This window comes from Bombus flavifrons, chromosome 13, assembly GCF_040668555.2.
Source record: "Bombus flavifrons isolate JBK064 chromosome 13, iyBomFlav1_principal, whole genome shotgun sequence".
NCBI classification, from domain to species: domain Eukaryota; kingdom Metazoa; phylum Arthropoda; class Insecta; order Hymenoptera; family Apidae; genus Bombus; species Bombus flavifrons.
The window spans coordinates 9,768,572-9,793,776 of record NC_138454.1 but is presented as its reverse complement, the minus strand read 5'-3'; the positions used below and the strand labels follow the sequence as shown (position 1 = coordinate 9,793,776).

Below are 25,205 nucleotides of genomic sequence, written 5' to 3'. Positions count from 1 at the left end.
AATTGTAAAATGTAAAAAGGAAATTATTCAAATAGACGAGGAGTTTCCATTCTATTTATAATAGAGTGAGGAATGTTTTCAACATTTTTGCATTGTCAACTATCTCTTAATGGTAATTTTGTAATATCAAGTAACATTTATCGCATTGTTTACTAGAGAAGATACCGATACGGAAGCCATGCGTTAATAGCGAGACGACAAGATACTATTCATAAAACGTGTGGGTGTAGTTGCTGATGTAATGCTCCGGAAGAATATCAGTGGATTTCATTGCCAAGGGAGAGTCAGAAGTCACATCGTAAAAAGTTGGCACGGGTTCATCTTGGACGGAAAAGCTAAAGAGAATCGGCAATCAGCGAAGATTTTTACGATTTCATCAAAGTGCCTTCTTTGGCAATAGATAGATACTTATGGAGATTCGATTGATTAATTTTCTGCTTGCTTAACAATTTGCACAATTGCTACAAATTTCAAGACGTACTACTTGTGATTCTCATGCCAAGTTTCCGACTATATTTTTGGTTTTCCCAATATTTAAAAATATTACAGTTCATTTTAAACCTTCAACCTTGAACTTTAATGAAATCACTTTCGTTCTAATTCCTGGTAGTCCGTCTTCAAAATATGTTATTGAAACGTTTCGTTAAGAACTTGAAAAAGTAAGTTTTATATCAGAGATATTTATTTAGTGCAGGCTGATACGAATAATATGCGAATAAGAACAAAAATAGAAGCAAAGAATGATCTTTCAAAATCAATCACATTCAGAACTAAGAATTTTTCTTGATCCGAAGGATTTTTCCCCAAACGTATACGTTTCACGCTCATAAGTGTCGCACACAAAATTTCATGTTTTATATACGGAATTGTAGATCACATCTTGAAAAATGTCATATACGAAACAAAGTGTCAAATATATAACATCCATCGGACCGAAAAATTTCATTCCCCTAAAAAGGAGCTTCCGACACGTTTCCTATTTCGCTGTTGTTCTCGCGAAACGTTCTCGCGAATTACTCAACTCGGCGAGCAAAACAACAGAAACCTCGGCCCGATTTATTTTAGCGATCAGAACAAACGTCCAAATCCCCGAACCACTTTATCCGACCGTTCTTAACAATTTTTATACACACTCTCTCGCATCGAATTCCAGCTCGCCCTTCTAAATGAATAGGGCCAACATCCACGACGGGCAAGAGGGTAGAGGGTAGAGCAAGCTCCCACGCGAATTGCGGGAACAGCACACGCGAATACCCGCCACAAGATCAATCATATCGAGCAATAAACCGACGGGTTGAAACGATCGCGTGCCTGCCCGCGTACAATCCCGACCATGCAACACGCGTTCGTGATTGGGTTACGTGCGATGTTTACGGCTTCCCGTAATTGATCCTCCGGCCATCGTCTAAAATCGACTCGGTCTTCTCGAAAGAGGCAGAAATACGGTGCACACGGTGGACAACTTGCGAAATGGTCGCGTACGCTAACATTTACCACCCCCTTTATACGCGTTCGTAATTATTGACCCGGTAGTTTGCTTGTAATTCGACTAGTTTCATTTCGAGCTGCAACTTTTCTCAGTGTATATTAGTCGAGGGTATTAGGTGCAGGTAAATGGCTGGCTGAGAAATTTGGAAATGATGCAATTTTTGGCTTACCGTTGAGTTGTGAAGGAAAGTTAATATATTTGAAGCCGCGTTCCCTGTTATGAGAGTAATTGATTATTTGACAATGTCTTGGACAGGAAAAAGTATGATATTCCGTTAGCTGCTATTAATACACGTGTATATCGATTTAGCACGACGCAAATGTGCTATGAATAGAAAGGAAAATTGATATCATAAAATTTAATCAATCATCGAAATTTTTTTTTACACGACGACCAGGAATAACAGATATTTCTGTCAAATTTTGTGTCGGATAGTAGCTCCACGTGTGTAAACACGTTTTAATATCGTATATATAGCTCAGAAATTTTTCCAATAGTTTTTTCTCAAAATAACACACGATCTTTAAAACCAGCGACTGAGACGAATGAATAATAACCAAAATTACAGAGAATCAATACATGTTTCATGAGAAACAACTTTCAGGTGAATTTCTAAACTAGATCTACTGTTATTAGATAATAAGCTGCGATATCTTGCTGAATTTTATTTCCAAAGTATTTAGAGAACTATATCTTGTACAATTAATTTTACCGATAATTTTCATCATATCGATGTTTAAAAAATATACTACGCTATTTATAGTGTTTTTCAAGCAGAATCAAGCAGATAACGTCGAACAACTTCACAATTCGGACAAGAGTCGTAGGAACCGTATTTTAATAACCAAGTACAGCAATGGATCGAGCTTTACAAGCCGCAAGACGGCGAAAAGCCGAGGAATATCGCGGCTAGAAAGATGAACAAAAGAAAAATCGATCGTCCACGAGGAGATATCGAGACGCGTCCTGCTCAGAGTTCCATTAAAACCGCCGTTCTACGCTTCTGAAACTGACACCTCCTGAAACGAGATCGCCGTTGCAGTTTCGAGCATGGCGAAAACAACGAAACCGGGCGCGAAAGCTGAATCACGTTCCGTTCAGTGTGAGAGAAAAGGATAGATAGCGCTCTGGACCGAGCCGGAGAAAAACAAGCGTGAAAAAGCTGGTCAACGAAAAAAGAACTCGGTTTCGCGATACACCATCAGGTTCACGTTGAAAAAGGGGAAAAAAAACGGCAAATAGACAGCTAGAGTGCACGAGGCTGCGCTTACACGGAGGTGATCGTCGAGGTTTGATAGTGTGAAAGTTGTTAAAACCTAGCTTTTTATTGTTACAACCGTGGCCGTGATAGTTTGCAGTAGGTAAAATTTAAAACAGTTGAATTTCGTGGATTTTTGGAAAAGCTCGTCCGAAAGTAACGAAATTTAGGTGCTGAAAAGAAACGTGAGATTAATTCTCAACAATCAAATGTTTAACACGCAATGTACTATTTAATGAAAATCCCGCAACTCTGAGCAATTAAGGAAACCTAATAGCGTTTCCTTTGCTTTGAATCTCTTACGAGTATCAAAGAAGATTCGAAGAAACTTTGTACTCTATCACGCACGCTATTTATAGAAAATAAAAAATCCAATCACCTGTACTATAATCATTTCTCAAGTTTTTGGCCAAATAATTGAACGCCATCGTCCGTGGCGGAGAATTCGCGTGAAATAAAAAACTTCCACCGAGAGAGACTAATGTCATGATTCCAAATAGAGACACGAAAAGACACAAATTGCGGAGTCTTGAAGTTAGAAATGAAGTTCTTTCAAGAACAAGCGCAGTTGTGTGCGAAAGATAGAGAGAAACGGTAGGAAAGGCAGCGAGGAGGAAAGGGAAAAAGTAAACGAGGAGTCCTAGATACGATCCTTTGCCTGGTATTTTCTATGGTGGTAGAAAAGTGATCCTTCTTTTTTCCTCTCTTCCCTTCGTTTCTTCTTCCTCTGTTCGTTCTCAAGCATTTTTCCTTAGTAGAAAGTTTCCGACGTGTAAAGGCGACAGAAGAACGATACCTCGGCGCGCGAGTAATTGCTTCAACGTAAGAATGCAATATTCCTCTGTCTACAACGATTCCGACGTATTTTTTCCCCCCCAGGCTGAGGTTCATCCCCTGGTGACGTCCGCGTGCCAGTCTGATGTCTTATTACGAGAGCTCGCGTCTCTCGCTGAATTTAATACGAACACCATGGCATACCGGCGCTGCCTTTCTATTTCATCAAAGCTTATTTCGCGGGATCGTTTAATTAATTGTCTGGAACGAACTCTGCAACTTATCTTGAGTAGAGGATTTCACTTGCTTGCGAGGAACAGGAATACGACTCGTTGATAATACAATGTGACGATTCTCTAGGAACAAGTAAATAATGTAAAATTGAAAATAATATGCCCTCGAGTCTTGTTTCCAAAGATTTATTTATAAATACGATATTTAAAAAGTTATTGCGATTAAACGTTGAAATAGTAAACTAGGAAATGCAACTTTGTTACATTTTTTCGTATTTTTGTTCGACCAGGTTGAATATCGAACTCTAATAAGAGCTTTTAATTTCGACTAATCCATTATTCGAATGAAAATAAGAAGCAGAGAAAGTCAGAAGAAACTTCTATCTCTGTTTTTGAAAAATCAATGTTTAAATTCTATCAATATTTTCATAAATATAGCCATTCTTTAAAATATATTATTTAAAAAAATTCTTTCGGGAAGGATCTTAATTTTAAGTCAGTGTATCTAATTCAAATTCAGCATCAAATGTAAATGTAAAATGAGCTTACAATTAGATAACGATATCTATTCGATATAGACTACGTACTCACACACTACTACCATTAGTGACTTTTTATTGGGGGAATTGAAATCTCCACGATGAAATTACTTTACAGCATACAATTACAAATTATTGAAGGAATTATAATTAGAATTCTCGGTTTTGACGTTAGCATACAAATCCGTAAGAATAAAATGGCGAGGATCAATAACATGTCATTTGCATACGTCACTGCGAAAGAAATGTCCATTCTTTCATATTTGAAAGGGTATCAAAAATCGATTCGTAATGAAATAATGCTTTGTCGGAGTTCGTAGTGCGTAACGTTGAAAATCGAAAAATATATGTATGTCCTTTTACAACACGAAAATACGCCGGCATTTGCATGTTTCGCGATTTCCATGTAGCTCGTTTGAATTGCAAGTCGAATAAAAATCAGTCCGTCCGTGGATTAGCATAACAACGTTTTTATTTTCCTCGTCGTTGTAATTCGGGGAATTAATATTCCCCGAACGGCAGAAGGTAGTATAAAAAGGCCAAAGAATAAGGCGAAAGACGCTCTTGACGACATTTCTCGGCACAATGTCGTCGGGATAACCTCCTTAGGAGCGGCGTTTATCGTCGAGCAACGCGTCGTCTTTCATATGTAGATTGTCTTGGTCGACGTTCGTCTCCAACCTCGTTGGACGAATAATATTCTTATCGGTGGCACTTCCTTAACTTGGAACGTCGAAAATTCGAATGAAAGGCAAGACTTTGGAGATCATTCCAAGTTTCCGTCAACAATGAAGATTTTACTTCAGGTCGTTGACATAAAAATCGTTTATTAGTTACTTTATTGTTATTTCTTTCAAAGGAGTAAAACGAAGCTTGTATGTAGAAACTTGCCAAGGTTTCATGAAATTTGGCAAAATTTCTCAGATAGTCGATGGAACAGTTTTTTGAATTTCAGAAAATATTGAATATTTGTGACGATATAAGAAAATGGTACGACAAAGGGATAATTTGTATTTTTAATTTATCGCGAAATAAGATTATACGATCTTTCAGGTGTATCGAAGCAAGGATAATTACTGTTATTAAAGCAACGAATGTTTAATTTCTTGTACTATTCTCAGCTAGACGTGTACATAATTTCTTATTCCTCTTATAAACAGCTGTTTAATTTCAACGAAGTTCCTCTAATCATTAAACATATATTACATCTACGAAATATTTCACATTCATAATTTTTTATTTCCTTTCAATTTTACGTATCAATTGCCTAGTTAGATTAATTTGAATCAAGTTTAAAGTTAAAGTTCCAACTTTCAAGTAACAATCGTAGATATGTTTCATTGTGTTCTACGTGTTTCGTTGAAGCCACCCGTAGAAAGTCTACCAATATGAGCGAGCATAGATCGATAGCAGCATACAGGAACTCTGTTCGTATCGTACAGTTCCTCGTAATACGGTAGAGTCGAGCGTTTCGATCTGGCTTACCCTAACGCGACATTCGACGCGACCAAGGTTCGGCCGTCACGTAGCAGGTAATATGCAAATGACATATCGTCACGGTGAAATTTATTCATGGACGCGACTGCCCGCAGCTGCGGCTTCGAAGTTCTCCCGACCACCCTCTGTGTCCCTCAAAATTGTCGTAACGAACTTACTCGCTCGTGCAAAACACCTTATTCCCCGTGATCGCGGTCTACATTTTACAAATGAAATAAATCCGTAGTTCTCGGAACTACCGTTTTAGACGTGGTTAAACCAAGTAAAATATAGTTTATCGGTGATTTTGAATGTTTGCAGCTTTCGAAAAGGGTTATTGGAATTCGAGCAATTTTCAATGAATCGAGAATAAAGATTGTGTGAATTTTGATCGATCGGTGCTATTGGAACAAATTTTATGGATTTCAGTAAATTCTAGTTGGGAAAAGAGAAAAATTTGGGGAATTTAAGAATGCGATTTATTTAGATTTTACCTTGATAAGTAAGCATTTGGTAAACTTAAATATATCATAATATTACATTGGTAGCTTTAGAAATGCGAATATTGAAAATAGTAATAATACACAGTGACAGAATAAGCGTTATATAAAACACGATCTCATTTGCAAGTGCTCAATCTGTCAGACATAGACAGGGTTCAAGAGTATCGTATACCAAAGACTATACGACTGAGATCCGTCAAAAGCGCTGGGAAAATATAGCACTACATAAAATCCAATTACAATGTTATTCAGCAACAGCTCATAAATCATTATCCTCAAAAATGATAAATCTTTACTCTGTATTAATTAGAATCTGGTTACTGTCCAACTTCGCGTTACACGCGCGAAGCGAAATACCCACTAGAATTCACATACGTATCTCAGGTTCAATTCCCAATTCCATAAATTATTTCTCACATTTTGACTAAAACGAAACTATAATGTCTATACGAATTTTATCGATGTGGGAAATTTATGAATTACCACGAAATAAATTCATGGAACTTTGAATATATTAATGATGAATCCTGATGGGATTTATGAAATCTAATTGCATAAATTACTTGTGACATTGTAAAATAAAAATACAAAGTCAGATTTTTCATGTATTTTTCCATAACGGGTTATCGTTCGTGAAATCTATCAACAATCATTGATGGGTATCCCGATGATGAATCCTGACATACTTTTCCCCGGTGAAAGCAACCCTGAAGACACGCGACGGCAATTAGAATGCGTCCATGTGACGAGAAAAAACAAATCGAATCGCGGTTTGACACAACGAACGCAAACAACGCGCTTTTGGCATCGGGCATGACACGCTCGGTTGTTGGCTCGCCGCTTGAAATCCGATAGTTTTTGGCCAGGCGGCTCGTTTGTTTTATCCCGCGCGTGAATCGCGCGTCAAAGGATGAGAGATTGCGTCATGTTACTACATTCTATCGCAATTACGAGAAGGACTGGATACTATGTATTTTTGTTTCTTGTAAACACGTCTTCTTTCGATGATTTACACGTCTGAAGTTGCGAGTATTTATCGAAAAACAGGTTTGTCACACTCGAATGCAAATTATTTCTTACAACGTTTCGGTACACAAGCGCCTTCAAAAAAGTGTATAAAAAATGGCCACAAACAAACTTCAAAAGTAAATCTTCCTGTTCTTCCTTTTTCTCAATCGTTCAATTTTTATTCTTTCCAGCAACTGGACAATTTTTTTTTTAAATTTTAAATCCGATAATTTTTACAAATATTTTTATAAATACGATATATGAAACTAATTGATCGTTAAGTGGAACGTTAATTCATTTAAGTGAATGATGTTTTAACGAAACAATGTGTACGTCCGTACAAAATACAAACGAGCTAAGGTTTCAATCAGAACATTAAGGTGTAGCTTCCACTTCTGGAAAGGCGTGTTGATTACCGTGCACCGTGTCCCCAGGAAACAATGCGGACATTTTATAGCCGGTGTACAACTAGTACAGACCCCTTATACTTGTCGGGAACAATGGGTATTATGTAGCGTGGCGCACGCACGGAAATAGCTTCCCCCGGACTTGTTCGAACTAGTTGTAACTCACTGTTCAACTGTACCCGTTGACGAGCAGCGCAACAATTACGCTAATGCATTGTCCTCGGTTCCTTCGCCTAACGACTCTAAACGATCGACGGCCCACGCCCTTTAGACCGTTTCAATTAAAGGAAACACGGGCTTCCACTAAAACGCCGCGAAGATTTCGAATCTTGATTTATTCGTCCTTATCACCAATTTCATTTGTCGAAGGTTAATCGGTTGAGTAAATAGGTCTTAATGTTGTCTGACGACTAGCGCTGCGTTTTTGGAAATTTTAACAATAGGATAAAACGGATGAAATGAATTTCAACGAGATAAATTCGGGAGAATGGGATTACTGTTAAGATTTAAAAGCTTGCTTAAAGAAGCAGAAAATTTGGGGGAAAATTTAGTTGGTCAAGATTTTAGTATTAATATTCTACAAAATCATAAATAATCGGAATGCAGATTATTAATAATTGAATGTTTCCCCCGAGAAATAGAAAATTTGATTCATTTTGAATTCAGTTAATTGAAATTTTAGAATTTTGGTTGTTTACTAATTTAGAAATAAAATATCTTTGTAAAAGTGCACTCTTCTAAAATGTTATATTCAATGACTTTAATATGACTTTAAAATGTGATATATAGAAAATACTCTTCGCTGAAATATTTGTATCGCAACATAAGTGGATAAAACGAATGAAAAATGCTGCAGAAATTTTATTTACTAATTTGTAATTTTATGTAGTAAAAGATTTCTTTATGAATTTGTATACTTTAAGATCCTCCCAATATCATTTCAATTTTATTACCATCATAAAAGGAAAGATTTAAGAGACGCGTTTTCGCTTATAACGTGGAGCTCAAGTAGAACAAGCACGGTAGTGGCCAGACAGCGCGCAATAAAAGTAGAATTGGAAACGACACTCACCCGTATCGTTGTCTCCTGGAACGCCAAGACTATCACTATTGTCATTGATGAAGGCCTCCGCCGTCGACGTGAAGGTCTGAGGTGATAGTGTGAGGTCCGGCCCGCTCTCACTATCGAACAATTCTAAATTCCCGTTGCCTGAAACAGAACATGTATCATATATTTTCTGGCAGTCAATATTCGATTGAATAATATATTTAATAAATTGAAACGAAGTTTCGAAAATACACCACTAACACAGCAATAAATCTTACTAGAAAATTTCGTTGTATGTCGATCAGTTTCAGAATATTTTGCAACTTTTCTTATTGTGATATCACTGCTATGAACTTGATACTTTTCATTTATTTTTCATCATATTTCCCTCGTAATTTCCACGTATTCATTATCGTTCATAATAATTAACAAAAGGTTCGAATTGTACATTTACTTTCGTTTTTATTGCTATGTATTATATTAAAAATAATTATCTGTTTCATAATTTATTATTTACGTCTATGTATATACATCCCCCTGCTGGTTTATAAAATTATGTAACATAATTAACGTTAATTGCATTTCCACTACTTTGCAATTATTTATCATTGTTGATTTTGGAGTTTATAAATTCATCATAATAAGAAAACTATCATCGATTCGATTATTTAAAATATTTTTCTCCACGTTCATCTCGCCACATTTTCTTATAAGAAAATCTTTATTATTCTGTAAATGTCTCTACATTCTTACGAAAACAATGATGAACAAAGAGATTCGCATGATGATACTAAATTTAGCAGAAATATCAAGAATAGAAGAATTCTTCGAACAAATGTTACGGGACGAAGTTAATGAATCGAGGCGAAAAATTAGTAGAAGCGTCTGCACGTGGGCGAGATGATTCTCTTGATTTCTGTGAACACGCTCGGCCCCATTCTCGTTTTTATGGCCACGCAACACGCAGAAACAAAATCTCGTTCGTTGTTGATTCTATTCGATGCCAGATTGCTCGACCTCAAAGTTGGCGAACGGCGTCGACAGATGAACAAGATTCTTCGCGTGTTACGAAGGGCACAGCTCAAACATAATTGGCTATGTTTGTTACGATATGATCCGCGGCTAATCGCCTACACTGTCATGTTTCTCTATAGGGAAATTAATTGTTTGATCGACATAAAAACTGTTTAATTTCTCCATAGAAAATAGTTCTAAGCTACGATATGTAAATTATTTTCCCACTAATGGGAATAACTATGTAATTTAGATTCAAAGAAATCCGATTTTTAATGAATGATTTTCTCCATACAAGTTCAATAGTTTCATGAATTCTTCGGTAGTTTTTTTATCATAAAGAATCGAGTGATTAATCTTTATAATGGGAAGAAAGATTAATCCAAGGAATTAAGCAGAAATTTTCTAAAACTTGGAAGAATTTCTTAGAAGAGACTTAGAAAAAATTTTAAGCACTCCCCACGTACACTTTCATTAAGATTTTACGTGTTTAATAAACGGCAAAACATTGTTTTAAGAACAATCGATCGAACTTGGCAAACTAAAAATAAAAGCTAGCAAAACTCAAAAGAAAAATATACGTAATATGGTTCGACGAGTTGATCGATCATTTTCGTTATCAGGACGATACGCAGAAGGGATGGAAGTTGGGCAACGGGGCTGGGAGGGTTAAACGAGAAGTTCTCGGGTATGAGACGAGTGTCGCTTTCGCATATTCCTCGGCGCACTGACAACAACGCTGAAGCACTCTTACGAGAACTAGCAGCCAGTCGAGGATCTCTCGAGACCTTAGGTGGCCTTCGCGATCCGAGGACAACTGCTGCCAAGTGGCAGCAAACTTTGACTGTGGATTTTAGGTTACGAAGCTCGTCGCGCTAAGCGACCTAAACTCCGTCTTCTTGCTTGTCAGACCCTCGTTACGATCGTCTCGGTTCACTCGATTATACCGCGTCGTCAACTGGGTCTCGTCAACCATAGTCGTGTTGAGGAATCGCGAGATACACCCGTGTTTTCATTACGGTTTAACCAGAAGAATTATGAGACAATGGTTGCTATCGATGATTAACAGGTTGCAAATTCGTTTAACGATTCAGTGGCTATATTACAAGATACGAGTTTCTCAGAAACCAAACTGATCCATTCAACTTATTGCCAATTACTTAAGTTTCATTGCACAGTTACAGGATCAACGTTCAATTCCCTCCGACTAACAAGACCAGGTCCTTCGTAAACAATAACTAAAATTCGACATCGGAGATGCGAATGTATATGAATCGACTGCAAAGAAATTAATTAAAGCAACTAAATTAATCAGAAATACAATTCATGTAAAAATTCTGATTTACATCGTAATAATCCAAAATCATTAAAACAAACAATGTAAAAACGGGAAATTTTAATACGAACAGTCGCAATATCTGGAATAATTCAACGCAAAAAATATACGATATTCAGCCATTGTCACTGACACAATTATACGTTTGACGTAGGAGTACACACAAAGCATTACATGCCATATTCGTCCGCTTCGACATCGGCCGTGTACACGATTCGCGTCGTAGACGAGCGTTCGCGTTAATTCAAAGCGACGGTATGCATCTCGCGGCGGATTAACATATTCCAGATTATCCGTCCGCGTTTGCGTTAATGCTTCCGCCGTTGGGTTAGTTAAATATGTAAATATAAGCGGACCAGCCATGCTGGACGTTATCCGCGCTTACGAGAGATCGATGAATCACACGCGAACACACAGGACGCGACACAAAACGTTTGCATATAGCAAGAGATGCGCACGCGAAAGGGGGTTGAACGGGAGGGTTGAATAAAATTCTGAAAGAAACGAGAGCAGAGTTTCGACGCTGGAATAAATCATTGGAAACACGTGGTGTTTCGTATACCGCTGCAACTCATTCTTAATTTATTAAATAAATAATACGTTTAAATAGTTGATGTCCGCTTCCATGACGATACTTTATGTGTAATTTTTTATAGTAAATACAAAAATAGAAGTATTCTCTGAAAAGGTGGTCGAAATTTAAGTAATGAAGTAAACTATGATTACTTGCATTGCTATTCACGAGTTTTTCTAAAGTTTAATGATTTTTCAAATGATTAAAACTACCATATTTAATTTTCCTCCAAACTTGTTTAAATAATAATGTTCTTCTAATATATTGCCCACTACTTTGTCTATCTCTCTAACAACAACCAATAAAATACGTAATCTAAAATGCAACGTATACATCAGCGAATACGTCGAACCTCCATCGTAAAGACCAAAACGTTTCTCTTACTATTTCATGCACACAGTTCTTCAACTATTCACATATGTACTCAGCTAAAAGGAACCTTCAGAAACCTGAAGAAACACCGTAGGTACGAGAAACGAACGCCTCTAACCCAATTACCTAACATAGCCTAGAACGTCGCGAATACATCATCAGTGTCATCGTGATTCGCGCAAAGGTACGAAAAAGAACCGAGGAGGATACAAATAGCAGATCCAGGCGAAAAAAGAATACCACACACGCTGCGTGATCAGGAACAGTCCGACGATCGTAATTCCAAGAAACAAAAGGAGGAACGAACAGTGGCGATCCGGAATTAAAGTTCCGCCGCGAAGTTATTAACGAACGCGACCGTTTTACGTTCGCGTGGCTCGTTCAGCAATGCTTAGAGCGGGGAAAAACGAGAGCGCGAGGGTGTTCGAAGACAAGGGGTTGATCATCGTCGCCCGGAAGTAGCGAGGGAGAAAGAGAAACGAAGGAGGAAGCGACGCTGGAAGGAAGCGGCCGCGCAACCAAGTTTATTCAACGCGCGAACGAAGCCCAGATATTAATTTTCTCGATGTATATGGATGAGTTCCGACTGGGCCACGGTGCATAACCCAACGAGAGAGTAAGAGAGGGTGGAAGCAGCCGCGGTAGCCACGATGATGATGATGCTCCTGCTGGTTGCTGGAGGTGGACCTACGTCCGGCGAAGGTACATAGATGTAGCGCAGGGGAGCGGTCGTACAGAATGGCGAGGGGCGGTTAAATTGCTATCGATCCCCCAAGCTTCGCAAATATCGTTTACCTTACCCTTGCAACCCTTCTAAAATCCCATCTACGCTCTGCCGACGCTCACCATCCGAACGCCATCCTTCGGTACGAACACGATTTCGTTTCACGTATCGTTCCCCGTGCCGCTTCGGTTTTTATGGAAGGTTAATGTCGCGGAGAATTCAAGCTACTTCGGATGGGTTTTTGACGAGCTCTTCGCGTGCTTTGTCTTTAAAATTGGAGTGGATATTTCTATCTTACGCCAGTAAGGGGTAGGTTGCTGGTGGATGAGTTTGAAATCTGCTGATATTTCTGTTTATGAAGATGGTTAGATAAATAGGATTTCGAAATGCCGAAACTTAGAAGTTATCGTTTAGGTATTTTATTCTGACTCTTAGTGGTGGTTCAGAGGTCTCAGTGAATATGTTGAAAATGAAACTAGAACTGGGAGCACCAGTTGATACTGGCAATTGTTAGGGGATATAAGAAAACGAGGGATGAAGAATGGAGAAATATTGTTATAGATTATATCCTAACACACTCCAAAAATACGGAATCATTAAAATTCTTCGTTATACATGCACGTACATCACATTCTTCGACCCTTAAAGTGAAATACATTAAACAATGCAATCTTTGTATGCAGTCAAATCACTCTCGCAACATCACTGAACAAAATTGAGCGTCGATGCGCCTCAATGAGAGTAGATCGACCACTCGACCACTGACCCAGCAATCATTATTTCCAAACGAGACAGGATGACGTCGAAAATTTCGAACGGTGAATAAACAAAAATTTTAATCAAATTGAAATTAATGACGGTAAACGTGTTCGAACTGTTATGGGTCCAAAAACATTTTTTAAACCATGCTCTCTCTCTCTTTCTCTCCCCGAAACACCTATGTACGTAGGATCGATCGATTCCAATATTCCAGCATCGCAAATTTTGTTTACCTTTCGGCAGCTGCGCTGTCAGGATTCTATCCTGTCAGATATGTGTTATCAGTTGAATAGAGGTTCGAAACTCTATGTGCTGACAATTACGATCGGCGATATCCCCGTTTGATTTTTTTTCCAATTTTTTTCTTCTTCCGCCCCTTTTTTTGCAATTCAGTTCGACAGTGTAAACCATTTTCAATTTCCTCGCGCGCGTTAAATTTATCTTCAACCCACGGTACAGCGAGGTTGCACTAACAGTCAATTGTAACTCTGTTAATATTGACGATCGTCCTGTCACGAAGAATTATGGAATGCTTTATCTGACGGTGCACGCAATTCGAGTCGGTGGCTAATTCTTCTTGGTATCTGGTCGTTCGTCATTACTTTCCTCCGCCATTGTGAAAGGCCAGTGATTTACGAGGGATCGATACCTTTGAAATTTCTTGATTATCGTCAAGTTTGACAAGAATGTATATCTATCGAGAGATGATATGGTAATATTTAAAATTGAACAAAAAATTGTAGGAGTACCGTTTTTCGCCAACTTGCAATTTTATGTATTCGATATCTGTCTATGTGATTCTTCAAAATCTGAAATCAATTCTTAAAATTAATATTCCTCTGCTATGGAAACAATATTGGAAATTTTACAAACGGCTGATCACCGGAACTGGTTTCAAGATCGATACTATTATTAAATGCTTAAAACAGATACAGCCGAGTCGAATAAGGTCCAGTTGGATGGAACCTGAAACTCTGCCCTTTCGTCTATGAAGTTGCGAAAATAAAAACTGGTGCGTACATAAAACTAACAAAATATGCAAGCGAGAGTACACAATTTACATAGGGGTTTTGTTTGGCCGTTACGCGGAATCGAACGGTTTCCTCTCTGTAAAAGATATTCAGAATCACGCAGCCGCGGTCGACTCGGGATTTTATGAAAAATATCGCGTTTCACCGCTCGATGAACGGAGCTTCCGGCGATTCTCGCGATGCACGCCGACCGTAAATGAATTCGTTCGCCAAACAGTAAAGATGAAACTTCCCGTACGAGATTTCAAGTATATTAAATAAAAATCACGTATAGGATAAACATCGTCGAATTATTTTTGGACGTATTAGCTGGCAAAAATCATTCTGCATGTTGACAAACCGTCGTTAACAAAGAGCTAATACTGTAATACGGATTCTTATTTGTTCGATGTTGTTAACGAATTTCAATCAAATAAAACGATGCATATAAATATATATTTTGTAATAAATCATGAGAAATATAACATTGAGACTATGATATAAAGAATCACTGCTGCTTCATGATACATTATTTTATATATTGCGCGATGGACAGTTTTTCTCTAGCTAGTTTCAAACTTTCTGTAGAATATTCCCTATACATGGTATATATGGATCATTCTCTCTACAAGACGAATACAAACACTTAACCACAGTTTCCCCCAATCCCTGACCGCCACTCTACAAAACCCCGTTCCCAGTAAACAATAAAAAAGAGGCAAAAGAAAATACCCAAGCATATTCCAGACCAAAGCCATTTTCATCTGTCTGGTTCACAACCCTCCAGGGCAATGAAAACAAGCCGCACTGCTGGAACAACGGTCTTCGGCCAAAGGTCGGTTTCTTTAAGCCGAAGATATGCAAATTGCATTAAGTGTCCGCCTAACGTGTACAGTGTATCACGGCCGCTCGGCTGGTATTACGAAACTTAAGCCGTAGCGCACAAGTGTCGCGAGCTGCGGGTGCCGTCCTCCCTTTGTGCAGACTAAGCCCGAGCTATTATCTCTCGGCCAGCAGCGACAAAACTTGAACCGGAGCTACTCGTCGGGCCCTGCGCCATCTTCCCACGTCCTTGCGTATTCCTCCCAAGGATTCCTTCTCACTTTCTCCCTTCTCTGTTTCGTTGATGATCCTTCCAAGGCCGGGCCTTTGTCGACGGACGTTTCCACGCGAAATATTTCTCGGCCAGCTTGCTGCGGATAATTAAACGACTTAGACGAGGCGAGGGGACCAAGACGATGGACGGGCTTGATGAACTGAGACACCAGAGTTTGGCGCGCATTGGCGAATGCTGACTTGGGCAAATTGTTCGGTCCACGGGATGGAAAGCGGTTTAGGGTGACTTTTGGGGGTGAGGAAGACTTTATGGGGTGCGCTCTCCAGTATTTGCGTTTATATCGTATATGAAGTTTGGTCTCGTAAGGGAGGCGGGAAGAATGTTCTTGAAGAAGAAAACGAAGCGAATTGTTTGTTCATTGTTTGACAATACGACGAGTAGACTGCGGCGGAACGATGGTCGAAGTTTTGAGAATTTTCTAGATTATTCATAACGTACAAAGACATCTGTGAGGTGCACGTCAACGTCCAATAACGCTTCGACAAATTGCTACTTGCTAGAGAATTCCTTAAGAGAATTTCTAATTCTCGGCGTTAAGCGGTGTGGATGATATTAATTATACATTTTCTTTCGTAGTGTATTTTTAACTTTCTTCTTATTACGAAGATGAACAAAGAAATTACACCACGAAGACATATATATATACACACATTGTGAGGCTATCATTCGAGTCTGACAAGTGATCGAATAGTGGCACCCAGCCGGTGTCGACATTAGTTACTGGGTCGATCCCAGCGTGCACAAAGACGGCCTAATCGGCGTAGATGAGACGGGCAGGGGTAATCACGCTCACGGCCCAATAATCATACCATTATAATTAATGTGCCGCAATTAAGGCGGTAATATAGGACAACCGACAATCGAGCCGTGATTGTCGATTAAACGTTTTCACAGTGCGAGGCGACGCGTTTATCGGCGCGATGCGCGACCCTCGTTTCGCGAGCAACCCTGCTCGTTACACGACATGCCCTGCTGGAAAATGCGATATTTTGGTCCCTGCTTTCTATGGTCGCATTAGGATAATGGAAGGTTTTAAGTGTGGTTTAAACGGAGATTCGAGTAACGTTTCATTTTCAGGCCTGACATGGCAGAAGCTTATTTCATTAGTCGGTACATGTAGAAGAACATAACTGAGTTGAGAACTATAACTTTCGTATAAATGATTTTTCGTTGTTATTAATATTACGATATATAGAAAACGAATGTGACAGGAATATTTTGTATAATGGAAGATAACTTGGAAAATTTTTTCCAAGAAAATAAAATACAGAAATTATGGAAGGAGATGTTTCATTGAAAAAAATGTATACTTCATATTCATCAGCAGTATGACAGATGAAATATATGTAAATATATGTATGTTATATATGTATGTACGAAAATGTGATAAGTTTTAATTTTGTATTTCTCAATTCAATTACTTCTATTGTTCGTCATATAAGGAGATTTTTAGCAAGGTACACAATGATGTAACTGTAAACAGCTTTATTTATTAAAATTTTAATAATTTGATAAATTAAATTATAATAATTTACAAGTTACGTAAGATAAATTTTTCTAAAAGCAGAAGAAATTCTGGTTAAAATTAACCTGACGTATACGAAGATAGAAGGGAGAAGTTTATTTATCGTGGAAGCGAATTCGTCCCCTCCGTTCATTGAAGAAAATAAAAGGTCCTAGTTGGAGGACCGCGTTGCAAAAATCACAGGGTCTATTTTCGAAACCGACCGACCATGAAACGCATTCAAATTACGCGCGCAGTGAAATCGCGCAAGAATGCACAGCGTCGGAGAATTTTCCCAGCGTGAAGTTTTGCGAAATTCCTGTTTGGACGTTGTCGGTTGGTCTCGGAAAACAAAGGCAGCTCGTGCATAGTTCCTGGCGTTGCCCATTTCAGAATCTCTGTTCTCAATTTCTTTTTTCTAACTGTAGACGAAATGGAGAATTGTTTGCAAACTGTATGAGCGCAGTTGAAAGAATAATTTTTCTTTTAATTAAATGAAAATTCAGTAATTGATAATTTATAGCTTTCTTCAGAAAGAAACAAAATCTTGTATGTCCTAATTCACTTATCGAAGTGTTAACATTATCCTTTGATATCATACTATTTTATAAGACACACACAATATACAAAAATATTGGACTGCTCATTGCAACGAGGAGAAAAAGTAGATAATTACAAAATTATTGATCTATTAGGGGAAAGCGTTCAACTATTAAATATTATAAGTTTCGACGTTCGAATAGTTTTTTCACCTTTTTAATTGTAATAGATAAGTAAAAAACCAATAGACAATAAATAAAACTTTCTTCGTTCACATAGATGAAATTGCATCTTAAACTCAACGTTGTATTTCGATTAAAATTTCTCCAAAACCTGTCGATTGCCAGTGCCGTCGACAAACTCTATCAAACGTCGTTGTACGAGTCAAATCGTCTGAAACGGTAAAATCTTTGGAACGTTGATAAGTAGCGAACGAACGAAACGAAACAACGGAATCAAAATGAAGGAAGGAAAAGGAGAAGAGAAGGGTAAAGACGAAGAACGGGGAATAAATTGGATTACAACATTCTCGACAAACGGTCCGCTACAAAGAAACGTAGAAAGGAGACTGAAGGTAAATAATGGAGTTGAGAAAAGGACGGAAAGGCAAAGGGGAGGAAAGAGTGGAAAATAAAGGGAAAAAAAAGAGAGTAAGCGAAACGCGGGAGGAAGAGCGGGCTACGGGGCGGCGTACACGTACGTTTAAACAGGGGAAACGAAATGTGCGCGTAGTGGGAACGAAACAGCGAGCGGACAGAGAAAAAGAATAACCGTAACGAACTTGGTGCAATAAGAATCGCAAGGTAACGGGCTCGCCGGTATTATTTCGGTAGCGAAGTCAATTTGCAATCAGCGGTGCAGCCGTTCTCCCCTCGTTTCCGCCGGAACGAGTATAGTCCGTATTTACTATAATGCGATAAGAGGCGAGCGGTATCGTACATTTAAATGAGACCGGCCCGCGTACTGTGTTTCCTTTCTTTATTTCCATCGTCCCGGGCTTCGCCGCCGTTCTTTCTTAATCCAACGCGAGTATCTGCTTCGTTGACTGCTACGATAAAAATGACGACGACAGCTTGCTAGATTACCAATCCCGTGGAAGTATACTAGAAACGTTCACAGACTCGATGGATTCGTTATTTTGCTTCGATTTAACGCTTTATGGTTTTGTTGGTATATATACATTTGGTTATTCAGGAAATTGATAGCGAAAGTTAAGAAACATATAAAGGAACTGTGCTGTGTGTGCTTCCATAAGATTGGTATTCCATCGAATAATACACGCGTCGTTTCTTTACGCGAATCTTTCGAAGAACTACCTACTTTTCTTGTTTTTGGTAATTAATTCCATCCGATAGCTTTCACAGATTTCTAGAGTATCGAATTTCTCGCTTATGTCTTTCCACTTTTTATCCTTTTATTTACACATGCCGCGAGATCGTGACTAACACAAATAAAGAGGCGAAAAATATCTTTCGAGTCGAGGGATGCTTAAATAAAAAAAGATGGAATCGTAAGGGGAGGAGGTAAATTGAAAGAGCCAGCGAAAATAGATCGACAATGCAGAATGCTTAGAAATGGCCGCATGCATGCCAAATATAACGTGTCCGTAAGTGTATTCGTTTAACAAGGGCAAAGGTACGAGCGTTGAATATAGAGGAAGCTATAAAGTTGCAAGAGCTGGGGAAAAAAGTCGACCATCCACCATCTCGAATATTTAAATTCATAAATGCGGGTCCGTTCTTCGATCCGAGCTGTCCTTTTCCCTCCGCAAAAAAAGAAGGAAAGAAAAAATTGACCTCGATTTGCTATGAATTATCGCCAGTAACACGATCGTTTAAAAAATATAAAAATGCACGGTTTCGGTAACAAAAGTGTTTTACTTTTCGACGATTTAATTGCTTGTGACAATATATAGAATTCTGCATCGTGTTTTTGATAAATAGAACTAACCGCGAGAGTACTATGTCAACTGTACAGGCAGTTATTAATTATGAAATTAAACATTAATCGAGCTATATCAAAAATAATTTATTTAACGAACATGACCAATCGTTTGTGAAATTGAAAAATAATTTAAAAGAGAAACTGAGAAATTTATAAAGTTTTCTGAGAATGGAACTGTTCAATTCATATTTTGTTTCCTATAGAATTAATTTAAGAAAACTGATCAGGTATTTCGACGCTAATACCAAGAAATGTTCAGAAAATGAGATTCAATTTGTCTTCTGAATAATTCAATTGTCGAATGAGATTTAAGATCTTATCATTTTAGATGTTTTAAATACTTTACAATCCTCTCTCTCGTAATTCCACCTAATGCTAGAATCCAGCTAGACCTTAATGCTAATAATCCTATCATAATATTTACCACACCCCTCCCAACCGCAATAATCCTACGATAACAGTTATCAACTCTCTTTCTCTCTCTCTCTCTCTCTCTCTCTAATTCTAACAATCTTAATACGACTTTTACCAATTACCTGAACCCTATTAACTGCCTTATTTATTAATAGACAAATATCGGTTCATTTCATTCACCAGAAATTAAAAAAGAAACTACAGAAATTACGAATTAACAAATATCATTCCATTCCAAAATAAAATCATAATTTTCGTTATCATTTATTCGTGAAAAATAAAAGACAAAAGAAAGAGAATTTTCATATTAAAGTATTTGACGCCCGAGCACTCGTATCGTTTAACAAAGCGTCGTCCACTTTAATTGCATTCACGCTCCTTTCGTTCCCACTGACAACAGCCTCCGAAACAATTACCCAGCAAAGTATACAGAAGCTAATTAGAGTTTGAGACACGTGTACGACGTAGAAGCCTCAGAGTCACGGATCAAGTCTTTGCCTTCGTAACGAGAATAGCAAAGGGAGAACACGGTAAAGGATGCGTTCTCTTGCGGAGCTTGAGTGGTCAATTTATCTGAGGTCACTTACCCGTTTTCCCCAAATAACAACGCCGCCGGAATATCATCCCTGTGTTCAACGAATCGGACAACAGTAACGAGACACTTCAACAGGATCTCTGACAGATACTACGAAAGTGTGATGTCGGTTGGAGAATTCCCTTCGAAGAAAAAGATCGATGATCTTCTTCTTTTTTTTTTTTTTTTATTAATGTATTTCTCTCGTCGATAAAAGAATTAATAAATATCACTGTATAGTATTACTGTTGTGCGACGTAACATGTAGAAACCACGTACCAATTTTTAATGAATTTATTCATGATAAAGTTTCTCTGAAATTCTGTATAAAATAAATTGAAAAATTGTGCTATATAGTCGGAATACCGTTTCGCCAGAAAAGGAAAATTAGAATGTTAAATAATTTGAATTAGAATAGGTTCAAAAATTTATGCCGAATTCGTTACTCTACTTGGAAACCGGGTAGTCTTTTTATCCTTGTCATTTTTTTAAATGGATCTTATGTAAAAATTGATACGTTATATTGTGAAAGAGAATTTGGAAAATCTAGTTGAAGATACAAATAGCGGATAATTATTAAATGGATTTATCTCTATTGCGATGGATCTGCGTAACTGATTCATTTACGATACAGAGTTCTGTTTCTAAGGAAATTTTTATTTGATCTCGTCAAACGTTCTTCTTTAGGCGCCTCAAAACTTTGCTTTTACTGCTTGCTAGCCGCCCTTAAGAGGTTTCGACCTCGATCCCATATAAGCACCACCTCGATCACCATTAGCCTCCATAATTTATGTATCCTTTTTCTATGCCTTCTTATTAAAAGAGCAACCATTCAAGATGCACAAAAACCTCACTAGATTATTCCTAACAATTTTTAAAATGTCGTTTTTCTACCGATCGTTCGATATGAAAGAACTAGCACAGTTAAATAATAATTGTCCTAAATTCGAAATATTTTAAAAATTTCTTAAAAAAAATCAATCACGTTGAGTAGAAAGAACCTGGTCCTGCTACAATAACGTTCCTCAATCGCACTACCACTTTCAACAAACGACTGCAATCTATAACCACTACTAAACCACCTACGAATAGCTTAAAAATTTCAATCGTATCTATCGCCGTCGCAGATTGCAAACAAATAATTATTGCAAATTTAAATGGTCGCTTAAAAAATAATTACATTAATCACAAAAATATCCTTTCTTCTAAAAGAACCTTTCTTAATCGCATTACTAACAAACCAGCGCAATCTACCGCCAGGTTCAATAATTGCCAGCAGAGAACATTGCTAAAAGTTCACCTCACCGAACATCCCGAACAAACACTAACTCATTTCCCTCATTCCCTAAAAAACCGCATCGAATATGAAAATTACAACAAGCCAAGTACTTTTTCCGCCACTTTTTGGAACGCATTCGCCTGGGCCTTCGCGTCGGGAAAAACCATCGAGCCACCGATATCTCGCGCATGGACATCTCATTATGGCATCGTAAAAACGCAATTTCCGGGTGAACGCAATTTCGTTCGTTCGTTCGTTCGTTCGGGACTTTCTCTCTGGACCAACAGCTGGGAGGGCCGAACGATGTTTCACGACGAGGGTCCCGCCATATCTACGCGGGGAACATTAATTAAATCGGCTGGCTGGCTGGCTGGAGCTGGCGGCCAAGCAAAGGGGTGGAGAACACGCTGTGCTGGAGGGGGTTGGAAGCGCGCGGCATCCCTTTGACAGCGCAGTCAGCTTCTATCGCAAATTAAAGTCCCGGCTCACACTGGCCGGCACGAAAATAATTTCGCGCGCATAAGTTTCGCATCCCGCGCCCCCCGGCCACGATTTTCATGTTAATCCGTTCGCGGCCGGTGCTCGCATACACTGTGGCGAATTATCATTCTTTGACAGACGGATTCGAATTGCGAATCGTCGGGGGACGCCCCTTTGAAGCTCGCCTGCATCCACCGAGGGGATGAAACGCGCGAACATTCGTTTGTTTTCCGCTATGATTAGGCGATTTTGTTTCTGCTGGTAGTGGCTCTTTGGTCGTTTCGAATCGCTTTTTTACGCTACGGAATTAAGGGCATGGTAATCTGACAACGAATCATACATTTTTGGAATTAGGGGCGGATTATAGGAGGGAGGTTATTTGAAATTTCTCCCGTTTAGAATATTTAGAATGAGCGGTTTGATTTCAGTTTCTCAAGTATGGGGATTCACGCATATCCACATATCGTTTACAAATTATTATCTTCTAAAAACGATAACAATGTTATCGACGTAGAATTTAAATTCGGATCCTATCATAGTTTGGCTAAAATATTCTATCTCGGATAAACCTTGTGAAAAAGATCGTGCAAAGTGCACACCGTGGAGTATACGCACTATGCCAAACGTACGATATACCAAATCAATCTAAATATTCTACGTCGATCTAACCATTACTACAAATTAATCAAATCGAAGGAACTTTCAACTTTTGAACGTCGAAAAGACCATTCTAATCTGTCCGACGATAGTCACGAAAGGAATCTCATTCTCAGGAATCTGAAATAAATCTTGGGGAAAAAATCGAGCGAATGGTATTACCGCGAGATATAGGCATCAATCTAAAAACTGGACGCATCGGAGGACGTAGAAGCGAAATCGATTACAGAGAAAGAAATGCCGGTGACATCGTCGGTTTTATCGCAGACCCGATTAATACCAAGCGCGTGCTTCTACATTCCATGGAAAAAACAGCCTCGTACCCGAAGCCGGCTCAATTTTTTCCCTCGATTCGCATTCCCGTTGCGTCCTGCACGCCCACGCAGTTTCTACTTTTTGCGTGTCGTAGCCTCCGCTCTGGCCCGCACACTTAATCAACTCTCGTTACGGTCTAATGGCTTAATACCGTGGCTAGCTTTGTCCAGAGGCTAGCAGAATCTCTCGCCTGTAGGCTAATTCGAATTTAAACCCTGCCACTTGCTTCGTCCGGCCGCCGCCACTCTTCCCAGAGAGTTACGCGCTGCTGTAGTTTTCGTAAACGTTCCCGACGCTGCCAACCACTCTACTTCTCTCTTTCTCTCTTTCTCTTATGCTTTCCTGTAACTCTTGTTACCGTGCCTTCAATTACGGTCTATAACTTTCCGTTGACCGGTGAAATCACGCTTTTAGCTGAACGCGTCCATTACGTCGTAACGCGGAACGAGTTTAGCCGCGGTACCGGCTGAAATATTTCAGTGCTCCAGAACCGGGGCCAGATGATCCCGACCGAATCTCCGTTTCCAAGCGCTGCTTAGGTATCAGACGGTATCTGTCCTTTCGATACTGTGCATCGTGGATTTTAGTGGAATTGCGTCAGAGGATTATGGGTAAATGATTACGGCGTTTGAAAAGGCGGATGGAAAATTGCGAAGATTTTTGTTGTACTCTATACGAGGATTCGTCGAATAAATGTATAGAAGTGAAATGTAAATTTAGGATTTCCTTACTCAAACGAGTCCTTTCATTTATTTCGATATCTATCGAAAATGTTTCGAGGATACGTAATTTTCATTGAATGGAAATTATTCTATTTGAATCGATTCGTTATAGAAAGTTTATTAGCGATTTACAAGTTTCTTCAACGAATAAGACAACGTATGGTGTACGGACGAGATGTGACTATTTGCCAACCTCGTGGCGTGGAACAGTCACGCTGTCAGAGCTCGTAACGTACTCTATTGGATGCAGTAACTAATAGCTGTTCCCGTAGATTAAACCATTGCTACTCTAGTTAATGGTTGCTATGTTAATGGTTACCATGAGTATAGTAGAAATATCAGACATAATCGCTACGATTAACGCGTCGATTCGTAGAAGTATTACAAATATCTTTTACGCTTTTATTTCACAATAAAATAGGATTTCAACAAAATGACGATAAGTAGTATGGCAATTGAAAATGTAGCTTAACAATAAAAGTTAGACGAATATTTTATATTCTCTAATAAACGAAATGATGCAAAAATTTCTTTAGATTTTATATGATGTGTTTGTTTCGTTCAATGTGATTGATTTACAAAATTACGCGTTAAATATTAATTGCAAGATTTAGAATATTTCTGAAACTTGTATGTAAGCTAGGGTAACTCTGATTAGATGATTAATCTAATTCACGCGTTTAATCGATACATGGTACCTATCTTATACGGAAGCGCACTCCTCACGGTTGATGTTTGGAATCATCAGCTTAAGCAGATCAAGGATCACATGTAATTAACGTCCGATTAATACGATGATCTGCGCTCCGTTTCACGTCCATGAGACCGAGCAACAGGATAGCAAGGTTCGAAGCGAAAGCCTTTCATACCGTAAATGGATTCAATAATCGCAAGATCGCTATCATCTCCGGTGCCACGAACCTAAAAATCACCTTTAATGTCCTCCTTCTGACTCTGCCAGCCTCCTCATACTTTCTAGCCTTTGATTTGCTAATTTCAAAGATTCTTCAGTACTTTATTAACCATCAAAGGCTATAATAAGAGATTTCAATCGAAGATGTCGCTTAATAATATGGTTGAAAAGTTAGCGGATATTTTATATTCATCAAGCAAAATACCGAAGAAAATTGTTTTA

The 25,205-nt window shown here is 38.6% G+C and overlaps 1 protein-coding gene across 8 annotated transcripts in view; it reads right to left on the bottom strand.

Annotated features, from left to right (window-relative positions):
* Window positions 1-25,205, bottom strand: part of LOC138186276 (zinc finger protein 541) — a 589,272-nt gene that overhangs the window by 209,018 nt on the left and 355,049 nt on the right. For all 8 annotated transcript variants that reach the window (XM_069125955.1, XM_069125954.1, XM_069125953.1 and 5 more), the window contains one exon: window positions 8,760-8,897. In XM_069125955.1, the coding sequence (XP_068982056.1) occupies window positions 8,760-8,897 (138 nt within the window). The remainder of the gene's footprint in view (window positions 1-8,759; window positions 8,898-25,205) is intronic.